This window comes from Prionailurus viverrinus, chromosome B4 (genome assembly GCF_022837055.1).
Source record: "Prionailurus viverrinus isolate Anna chromosome B4, UM_Priviv_1.0, whole genome shotgun sequence".
NCBI lineage: Eukaryota > Metazoa > Chordata > Mammalia > Carnivora > Felidae > Prionailurus > Prionailurus viverrinus.
Window position 1 is genome coordinate 28172803 of NC_062567.1, and position 12106 is coordinate 28184908.

The 12106-nt window shown below is 35.0% G+C and overlaps 1 protein-coding gene across 14 annotated transcripts in view; it reads right to left on the minus strand.

Annotated features, from left to right (window-relative positions):
• Window positions 1-12106, minus strand: part of PARD3 (par-3 family cell polarity regulator) — a 676275-nt gene that overhangs the window by 292580 nt on the left and 371589 nt on the right. For all 14 annotated transcript variants that reach the window (XM_047865961.1, XM_047865959.1, XM_047865960.1 and 11 more), the window contains 2 exons: window positions 6888-6979; window positions 4344-4427 (listed from right to left, as the gene is read on the minus strand). In XM_047865961.1, coding sequence (XP_047721917.1) covers window positions 4344-4427; window positions 6888-6979 — 176 coding nt within the window. The remainder of the gene's footprint in view (window positions 1-4343; window positions 4428-6887; window positions 6980-12106) is intronic.

Consider the following 12106-nt stretch of genomic DNA (forward strand, 5'->3'; position numbering starts at 1 on the left):
GCACTGTTGGTGGGAATGCAAACTGGTGCAGCCGCTCAGGAAAACAGTGTGGAGGTTCCTCAAAAAATTAAAAATAGACCTACCCTATGACCCAGCAGTAGCACTGCGAGGAATTTACCCAAGGGATACAGGAGTACTGATGCATAGGGGCACTTGTACCCCAATGTTTAGAGCAGCACTCTCAACAATAGCCACATTACGGAAAGAGCCTAAATGTCCATCAACTGATGAATGGATAAAGAAATTGTGGCTTATATACACAATGGAGTACTACATGGCAATGAGAAAGAATGAAATATGGCCCTTTGTAGCAACGTGGATGGAACTGGAGAGTGTGATGCTAAGTGAAATAAGCCATGCAGAGAAAGACAGATACCATATGTTTTCACTCCTTTGTGGATCCTGAGAAACTTAACAGAAACCCATGGGGGAGGGGAAGGAAAAAAAGAGGTTAGAGTGGGAAAGAGCCAAAGCATAAGAGACTGAGAACAAACTGAGGGTTGATGGGGGGTGAGAGGGAGGGGAGGGTGGGTGATGGGTATTGAAGAGGGCATCTTTTGGGATGAGCACTGGGTGTTGTATGGAAACAAATTTGACAATAAATTTCATATATTAAAAAAAAAAAGAAAAGAAAACAAACTGAGGGTTGTTTGGGGGGTGGGCTAAATGGGCGAGGGCATTAAGGAGGGCATTTTTTTGGGATGAGCACTGGCTGTTATATCTAAGTGATGAATCACTAAGTTCTATTCCTGCAATCATTATTACACTATATGCTAACTAACTTGGATGTAAATTTTAAAAAATAAAAATTAAGATAAAATAAAAGAAAGAATGCAAAAAAAATTAAAAAAAAAAACGTTAAAAAAAATTTTTTTAAATCCTATTAAGCATCTTATCCAACCACAACAGTATGAAAGCAGAAATCACCTTCAAGAAACAACTGGAAAAAAACAAAACACATAGAGACCACACAACAGGCTACTAAACAACCAATGGATTAACAATAACAACAAAAGAAGCAGCCAAAACCAAAATACCTGGAAACAAATAAAAATGAAAACACAACACTCTAGTCTATATTACCCAAAGCAACCTACAGATTCACTGCAATCCCTATCAAAATTTCAATGGCATTTTTTACAGAATTAAAATGAACAATCCTAAAATTCTTTTAGAAGCACACAAGAACCCAAATAGCCAAAGCAATATTAAGAAAGAAGAACAAAGCTAGAGGCATGATGCTCCCTGATTTCAAACTATACTACAAAGCTATTGTGATCAGAACATTATGGTACTGGCACAAAACAGACACACAGATCAAGAAAACAAAACAGAGAGGTCAAAAATACATACATATTTACATGATCAATTAATTTATGAGAAAGGAGGCAAGAATATACAACAGGGAAAGGACAGTCTCTTTAACAAATGGCATGGGAAAACTGGATAGCTACATGCAAATGAATGAAACTGGACTGCATCTTAAGGCATATGCAAAATAACTTAAAATGGATTAAAGATTTGAACATAAGATCTAACGCCATAAAAATCCAAGGAGAAAACATAGGTGATAACCACCTCGACATTGGTCTTAGTGATATTTTTTGGATTTGACTCCAAGGCAAGAACAACAAAAGCAAAAATAAACAAATGAGAGTACAGCAAATGAACAAGTTTTTGCAAGTGAAGGAAATTGTCAACAAAATGAAAACGTACTGTGCTAAATAGGAGAGAATACTTGAAATTCATATTTTAAAAAAACAGCTAATATCCAATATATATATAGAACTCATGCAACTCCAAGGCAAAAAAATTAAAAATGGGCAGAAGATCTGAGTAGACATTTTTTCTATAGCCAAAAGGCACATGAAAACATGCTCAACATCACTAATTATCAGGGAAATGCAAATTAATACCACAATAAGATCATTTCACAACTTCCAGACTGACTAACCCCACCCCACACACATACACACACAAACACAAACACACAAAATACCAAGTATTGGTGAGGATGTGGAGAAAAGGAAACCTTCATTCACTGTTGGTAGGAATTAGTGCTACCACTATGGAAAACAGTACAGAGGTTTCTCAAGAAATTAAAAAAAGAACTACTGTACAATTCAGCAATTCCACTTCTGTGTATTTATCCAAAGAAAACAAAAAAACTAACTGGAAAAGATATATGTACCCCTATGTTCATTGCAGCTTAATTTACAGTAGTCAAGATATGGAAGCAACTTAAGTGTCCATCTATAGCTAAAGGGATAAATATGTGGTATGGGTATACAATGGAATACTACTCAGCCATTAAATAGAAGAAAAACTTGCCATTTGTGACAACATGGATGGAGCTTCCAGGTACTATGCTAAGTGAAATGAGTCAGACAAATACCCTATGATTTCACTTACATGTAGAATCTAAAACGCAAAACAGATGAACAAACAAAACAAAGCAAAACCCGACTCACAGATAAAGACCGATGGTTGCAAGAAGAGAGTGAGTTTTGGGGGTGGATAAAATGGGTGAAGGGCATCTAGAAGAACAGACTTCCAATTATAAAATACATAAGTCATGGGAATATAAGTCATGGGGAATACAGACAATATTATTTATTAACTTTGGTGACATGGTAACTAGACTTATCATGGTGATCATTTCAGAATGTATATAAATGTCAAATCACTACATTGAACTCCTGAAACTAACATCAATTATACTTCAATAACAACAAAAAATGAAATACTGCTTCAAAGCTGGTATATACACAATTAAGTCCCATTTGTGAAAAGTTACATCCCACAGGAAGGTAAAGGTACACTAATATCAGGAAGCTATAATCCACACAGTTTACCTTATCTTTTTTCTTTCTACTCGTAAAATAAGTGAAAAAAGATTTAACTTTTGAGATCATTTAAAATTGTATTCTTTAAAGGAAATAAAGGCAAAGTCCATTTTGAAAAAGAACTGTGTTTAAACGAAAGTGCCTTAAAGAAATTTCAATGCTTCTCTAGAGTTTAAAAATAAACAAAGAGAAGGAGGAAAAAAGAGAAAGCAGTCAGAACCCTGTGAATATAACACCACCTCAAAATTCAAGGTGAAGTTCACAGCTTGTTATATAACACTAACTGTCAAGCCTCTTACTCCAGCAGAGTTCTTGGTAAATCAGTTTCAGCTTCCAGACATTCCATAAAGCCTGTGCTCTATCAACGAGATGAAATCTGGAGTCACCACAATTAGGACAGTGGTACAATACTCAATCAAAAAACTTAAGTAAATAATTGAATCACACACTTATCACTGACATTCCATCTGTTTTTTACACCACGCTACATGCTTGCAATTCCCTGGCAACAGTGAACTACAGATGTGAACTACATCTCAAGTCACTGGTCTAAGGCCATCTGCCAGCTTTCCCCTTTCTTGTCCCAGTGTAAAGGAAGTTAAAAAATAAATAAATATAATTATAACAATAAAAGAAAGAATGAGAAGCCAAGTAGTTCATAAATAGATTTCACCAGGTAATTACTGGATGGGATTTAGGAGAGTGTGTAAGTAAACTTCAAGCACTTAACAGTTAACAGCTCCAGGGCAAGGATGCAATGCCCGTCACTTGTTAACAGAGGCCCATCATCCTTAGTTGCAGTATCAATTCACAATTTAATAAACATATTAAAATAAAAATTTAATAAACCCAAGGATAGTTTTTTTCACAGAAAAAAAGGCAGAAGAAAAGAAACTCATACAACATTTGAAGTTTTTAAAGATACACATTCTATAAATTAATGAAGTCATTAGCTGTACAAAATTTGACATTTGAGTGTGCAGAGATTGAAAAAAGAAGGAGCCACAAGTCGCATGGTAGGAAATACATCTCTAGCTTATTTAACTTTCACAAATTTCAAACATAATCATAAAAATCTTTCAAGATTAAAGAACTAAATAAACATAAAAATGAATTTAACATGAATCATTCCCTAAGTTACCCAGATAATTTTTATTGGATAAATTTTTCCAGAAAACTGCTTTAAGCTCTCCCTTAATTTTGGAAATTCAGCTCGAGTTCTGACTCTAAAGTGTTTCACCAATGTACAGCAAAGTACAATGTTTGCAGGGATGTGTGATGACCAATAAAATTATTAGAATAATTTAAATGCTTGATTTCTTCATCAGCCTGAGTGCTTTCCATGATTATGATGTATACGTATGAAGTAGTGAGTGCCCCCAAATGAAAATGTTCCTATTAAGCATATGCTAAATCAACACCACTCTATATCTGAGCATGAATGAAGATAAAACACTCAACATTATGATTCAATTAAAAACCTCCAAGATACGTTACCTGCCGCCTCGAGCACTGAAAGGCACTACATGGATTCCCAGAGGCCCTCCATCGTTGGGGACTTGTACGAGCTTTACCATATCACTGTGAGACAATGATGAATGAGGGAGCATGAACATGTACTGTAAACAAACCAAAACCAAAACAAAACAAAACAAAAAAACTGCTACAACACAGACACACAACAACAAAAGAGAACAAAACGAAAATCCCACCAAGCACACACACATACATGTACACATTCTGGAATAGAAGCATGGTGATGAAAGCGACATTAAACACTACATACCTGAACACTAGCCTGATGGCATGCAGAGAGAGCAATCAGCAAAAAATAACTACATTAAAATGACACAGAACCATTTCTCTCGGACCACACACTGTTCTATGTGTAATACAAGTACACATTTTGTAAGTCAGAACTCTAGATTTCCACGAAAAATTTTCCATCGCAGTATTTATTTCAAGGACAATATAGATTAAATGAGTAAATGTGTTTTGGCTGCAGAGCACATTAAAATTTACAAAGTGCTCCTGCATATGTCACATTATTGCTCCTTCCAATAACTCAATGAGGTAAAAGCTTTTGCTTCTGTAGGTGACAGTCCACATATGATCCAGCCATCTTTACATCCCACTGTTCCACCACAATTCAGTCACCATTTCCTACTTCTCTAAGTGTAACTGCAACGCAGGGTATGAAACTCCTTTCTCAAAGCCAACAGGTACCTGCTAAAAATCAAATAATTTGGGGGCGCCTGGGTGGCTCAGTCAGTTGGATGACCAACTTCAGCTCAGGTCATGATCTCACGGTTTGTGAGTTTGAGCCCCACATCAGGCTGTGTGCTGACAGCTCAGAGCCTGGAGCCTGCTTCGGATTCTGTGTCCCCTTCTCTCTCTGCCCTTCCCCAACTTGTGCTCTGTCTCGCTATGTCTCTCAAAAAATAAATAAATGTAAAAAAAATTTTTTTCTAATAAAAAATAATTTTCATAAGTGTTTGTAATTGAGCTTTAAAGTCATGAAGAGATATAGAAGTAACATGAAGTCACTTCTATTACATAACTAAAGGACTTTACTATTAATATAATAAGCCAGAGTTTAATGAAAACTGGTTTAACTTAAAGAATGTAAATTTTCTAAACCTCTTATGAGATTTCACTTCCTTTATAGATTTTTCCGTGTGTGTGTGTGCGCGTGTATGTGTAGTGCACAGAAATCTAAGTAGGTCTTATCTGACAATTTCTGAAACTAGTATTTCAGTTAAATATCTAGTTGAAGCAATGTGGACAACTATAAAGGAAATGCTAATTCTTCAATTATATTACGTAAATAAAAAATAAAGTTATGCTACATACTATTAATGTCCTGACTATATAATATAAAGACTAAAGAAAATTAAAGATAGTGATATCAAACAAATCAAAACAAAATTGAGAATACACGCATATATTTAATCACATACACTAATTAGGAAAAAATTAGAATCCTGCCATACTGCCAAAATATTTACTAATGTAATACTATTCAAGTGAATTTTTAATTTTTTTATATTTTCATAGAATTTCACATCTTAGATACTTAATATCATTTGAACATCTATTTAATGATTAGCTTGTCAATTGAGAATATAACTTATAAATTTATTTTATTCCACATTCTTTCTTAAAAGAACTAGGACATGGCAAGTCTTCTCAAATGTAACAGAGACTGCTGGTTGCTATCTGTCTAAACATAACCTGGTTCTCGAAACTATTACTCTCACTGACAGCAGTTTTTTGAGAGCCTTCCTTTGAAATACCAAGAAAAGACAGAGTTAAGAGTTTAAATGTTGATATCTAGGCCCTTTCAACTTTTACCCAAAGTCAAAAAAAAATTTCAGAATGACTGCCCTCCCTGGTCTAAACTACCAAGGGAAGAAGTCCTAAGAACACCTTCCATTTAAACATGCCAATATTTAAGACAATTGTAAAGCTGAAATAATAAAGTTTTTCTTCTTCCTTTTATACCTAAAACCATGTTCAAGGTCCCTAACCTATGATTCGAATTTTTCAACAAACAGAGATTTCAACAAATCTCTCAAGAGACATTCGATTTTTCCAAATCAAAAAAATATATACTAACATGACTAATGCTTACATGATCCAACTGGTTTTTCAAGTAAAGTAGATCTACACATTTTGTTTTTAATTTAGCAAAGTTGAGGAACGAACAAATGACCAAAACAATGACATACAAAGCAATTTGAAAACAGTTACAGTGCTGTTAAGATGACATTGTCAATCAAATACTATTTTATATTATAATTTAATAGTATTTGCCAAGGCATGAAACTCAGGACAGAACATGTGAATTTCCATGCTATACTTCTTACATTAGATAATTAACTCAATAGATGAAAGATGCTCTTTGGAAAACAAACCAATGCAACGCATGGTTTTAACTAAGCACAAACATTCCGCATGCCATATGCTTTTGGAATACTTGCTGCTATCAGTGATGCTACATGTATATTACAAATTCAGTTAAAAATATCAGTAACTTACTCCAGAGAAAAGCTGGGTATATTCTCCAAACCGGTATCAGCATGTCCAACAGGTTCAACACGACTGTTGTCTTCTTCTGTCCCATCCTCATCCTAGAGACACACAGCACAAATAGAAGCACACTCTGTGTTACATTTACTTCCATAATGTGAAAGGAAATTGGATAAAACTGGAGTTTGATAGGCATTATGATCATCTTAACTGGGTCCTTCCTCCAGAGAGGATGACCTTTAATGATAAGATGGGTAGATGTATATGAAAAGCTGTATTTTAAAGTAAGTTTCCTGAGTTAGCATACCCCAGGAAGTGGGCAAGACACAACTATAATAAGAAAAGAACTTCTACTTATGTGACTTTTTTAACATTTTTATTTCACTTTTTGGTGTATGTTTTTGGAAGTAATTATACATTACTACAATGTTATATTAATAAATAAATGTATAGGATATAGGTAATACGTTTAACATTTTTACTAATCCAAACAGTTGAAACCATTAAAAACCTTAACAACTACCAAACGCTTCAAAGGTCCCCAGTTCCTACTAAACCAGATTTGTCAAAATGAGCATGCAGTATGTACAACCCTAGACTCAAATCCTTCATCCTCTGAAATTTCACATAAACTTACCCTAGGCCAAATGTCTGATTATGTACTTCTGTTATGAAGTACTAAGCCTAGAAAAAGGTACAAACAGCAAAATAATCAACCACCACTTTTGTTCTTCCTTTTAAAATGAAATATTATGTAAAAGTTATGGTCCCACATGTTGTAGAAATTGGGTAAGTATGCAATACTACAAAACACGAATGTGGAATAAATGTGATGGCTCATAAAAATAAATGAACTGCCACTCATGGATATGCTTACTTTATAACCTTGGCCATTGTCTTTCAATTAAAGAATTCACTAACAGTAGAGTTGGCTTTTCAGGATCATTTGAATAATGGTAAACATGCCTGACTGATATCAGTGGTCTTATTAATCAAATTAGTAAGACTTGGAATCTCTAATCATAGTCACTAAGAGGCTGAGTGTGCTTTACCTTGGATCCACAGTGCCTGGTATCCAGTAGATACCTTAAATATTTTGCTAATAAAAACAAAATCATCCTTAGAAATCTCTGGGGTATTAAGTTTCAAAACACAAAATAATAAAATGTATTTAATCCGTTTCTTGGAAGTTTATACATATAACTTATATATACATGTAATTTGTTAGTCTATCCTTTCTTCTACATATAAATTTGATAACAGTGATTTTCTATGTGAATTTATTAAACCACCTATATAGGAGTCCACCATTAAAGATAAATTTTATATTTTCAACCGTGTACTTGAGAGACTCATAGAAATTTAAATGCCATCAACAAAGACACCAATTGACAAAATGATAAGCCAAGGCCCTAGGTTCCACACACTGTTAAACAATATGTTAAATTCTTCAAGCACTATTAAGGCAACACAGAGCAGTTGGTAAGACCCAATTGACATTTCCTCTGAGAATCTGCCAAAATAAGAAGCTGGATGCACCGAATTTTTCTGTAAGTTGTGGATAGGTTCCATGTGTCCTCAGTGGTGGTGCACTGCATGAAACCAAAGTAGTTGAAGATTGATGATCCTATGTTTTAAGAGGCTCTAATACACACTTCTTAGTCATCTCTTAAGCACAAGCACACAATACATTACAAAGGTTAACCAGCATCTTGAACCTGCCTACAAACCACACTTGACATGTAAACAAGAACTCCTACAAGTATGCTTTTCCATTGGCAATGAGGATAGGGAGGAGAATAAAGTGTTTATAAATTAGATGGAAAACATAAAAATAATCTTTCAAGTTAAAAACATTTTGTTTCAGGATCCATTAATAATTTACACACTATGAAATGCCACCATAATGTATAACCAGTGAAACACCTAGGTTGTACTATGAAACAGCCACATAAATGAAATGCCCCGAACTACAGTGATAAAACAGTAGCTGATAATTTACACATTCATTGTTCCCATAGTGGCCATTATCGGGCCCCCACGAGCATGTAGAATATTATTTCATGCAGCTGCATATGGTGTTCAGTTTAGATCACGACACTCACTGCCCTGAGGCTGAGCTGCTATTGCTGTGGGAACCACAACTTAAAATTTCCCAGCTTCGGGATGTGTAAATATCAGTTCCTGTATTGCTTTATTTTGTTGTTTTGTACTTCTAAAAAGCTGTGATTGAACATAGTTGCTTTTAGCATGAGTTATTTACTGAATTCCATTACACATAGAAAATGAAACTATTATTTATCCCAAATCAATATTAAAGGCCTAAAATAATAATTCAAACTACACAATGTTAAAAAATTTCCAGGTGAGAAAATATATTTCTTATCCTTTCCCTTCTCTCCATTTTATAGTAGAATGTAGCGGTTAAGAGCCAGGTTTCAAGAATCAAACAGATTTGGGTGTGAGTACTCATTTGCCAATTTTATATCCTTAGGCAATTCACATACACCTTTTGTATTTCTATGTCTTCTTCTGTAAAACAGAAACAATAAAAACATCTTCTTCTTAGGACTATTGAGAGGGATAAGAGAATCCATAAAATAGCCATAACATGGCGCCTAACACATAGTAATTGCCCAATAAATGTTAGCTGTTATTGAAAAGAGAAATAAATAATAAATGACATAAAACATACCTCAAATAAATGATTCAAGGCAGTGTTACACAACTATAATTTAAGAGTATATATTCATCTATTCATACCTTATACCTTACAATACAAGTTAATATTAAACAGACTACCTACTCAAATAGAAAATGTATCATCCACATTTTAGAAACGTTCATAAAACCTGACATTTGTTGTGCTTTGCTATATACAAAGTACCTTCATTATAAAAGGTCTTTGAAATGAGAAAACATATGGAAAATATAAACAACTAAATGCAGTACACAATCAAATAAATGTCATGAGGAGGAAAGCATTATGGGTTAGGTTGAGGAAATTTGCAGAGGAAAAAAACTAGATGTCAAGAACTGTGAAGAGTCTATGGTTTTGCCCTACTTGAAAGATCCTAACTTAGCCTGCATAGCTTCATGGATGCTAGCAGAAAAAATGAGACCCCTGGGTCAGAGACAGAGGGCAGTTCATTACAGCAGTAGTCAGAGTATCATCCTTCTATGCACTGGTTTCTCCAGTTGAAATTCTCACAAAGTGATGAGAAGAGAACCGAGGAACACTGGCACACACAGAAGGAACCTGAGCTTAGGGGACCCAAATACCTTACACAGGCAGTAATCATGTCTGCCCATTGCTCTGGAAGAGGACACTATACCTATCTACCAAGACCATCTGCGGTATAGACATCCTTAAAGGGAAAATCCCGGACAAAGGCCTCTCTCTGCTCTCAAGATATTCAAAAATGGAGGAGAACCATGGACAACACAATTTAAGCATTGCCAAATGGTAGCATTTGTATGATTGCTAGCAAACCAAAAGTAGAAATATCATTAACAGATGCTCTATGATAATAATGCCTTCTTTTACAAATTTTTCTCATGTTTATTTATTTTTAAAGAGTGAGTGAGCGAGGGAGGAGTGGAGAGAGAGAGGAAGAGACACACAAGCAGGCTCTGTACTGGGGCTCGACATCAGGAACCATAAGATCATGACCTGAGCTGAGATCAAGTGTCAGACGTTTAAACCAACTGACCCACCGAGACACCCCAACAATGCCTTTATAAAGTAACGTGAAATTCTACTCTATAATAAAGTCACACCTTTCACACTAAAAGAAAAAAATTTTTCAGTGAATTCTGTGTTCAACCAAACAACTAAAGAAAAATCAAGAATGAAATTTGAAACAAATGCAAAGTCTTTACTTCCGATGGACCCTTTCATAGGAAGCTATTTTTGGATGTGCACCAGAAAAATCCAAGAAATTCAATAAAGCAGTGGACAGAACTCAAGGAAAGCCCCAGCATAAGGTAAAAAGACAGCCCAGAGAAGCAGAAGCCAATTGTGATTAGAGCAAACGGATAGAGAAGTCTGGAAATTCAATCTGCATGAAAAAAAAAAATAAATTAATAATTGGTCTGATGTTTTAGAACATTTGGAGAATATTTTGACAGACCTGATGGAGAATGTGGGGGGAATTTTTCAGAAATATACAGATAAAATAAATTTTGAAAAGGTCAAAGCAGTGGACTCCAGGAACAACAAAGGAAAATGTGTAGGAAAGAATATTTCATCAGAGTACCTACTTACTTATGCAGTGAGCCACAAGTTACTATATAACGTGAGGCTTGCTATTACTTTAACTTAGATGATAGGGAGAAAATGGGGACATGGAAAGTAAAAGTGGCATAAAAGGAAAAACCATCTTCCACAGTGATAAGTCAACAGATGTTAATAACTGGTAACCAGGAAAAAGCAACATAAATATTTTATTTAGAAATATGGGAGTAAATACCTGAAAAAAATATCTGCATGAAATAGTCCCTCTGAGGAGACAGACTGGGAAAATCAGGAAGAGCAGAATAGAGAGTACTCCTTTTTCAATTAGAAACCTTCCAGTATTGTTTATATATTTTTATTCTGACTACATATTTGAAATGCCCAAAGGACCTAAGGCAGGAAACCCAACGTTCCAGCAAGGCAGCATTCTGCTTTCATCTTTGGGAGCAGTAGACCGCACGGCTATCCAGGGGCTATTCTTGTGGGTCCCTGGTCCACAGCTCAGGTGCAGGAAAGGACACACATCAGAGGATAGCAAGCATCACCCTGACTTAAAAGCCTCACACCTCAAAAAAGCTGGTACCTCAAAACAACACCATGCGCAGAGCAGCTTGTCACATATTTATAGTTTTTTGAGTCCATGTGCAATTTATTAATCAGAGGTGACTTTTACCATAAAAAGATAGTTGATGGAAGCCTTTATCAGGTTTTCAGAAAAAAATAGCCCCCAAGCCCTTAAAGTTTAAATTCTCATGCAGAAGAAGGGAAAGATTTTGTTAACCTTTTACCTACCATATTGTATTGACTAAGCAATTTTTTTAAAAGATGGAGGAGCTCTAGTCAAAGGAGAGAAAAGAATAAGAGAAAATGAATACTTGATAAGCTTGGCTGAGGAGAAAGAGTTTTAGCCCAGGTTTGAAATGTGTATTAGGCAAGTGAGGGATACAGACATATGAATTTATTTGTTCCCTGCTTCTAGGAAAAATTAATT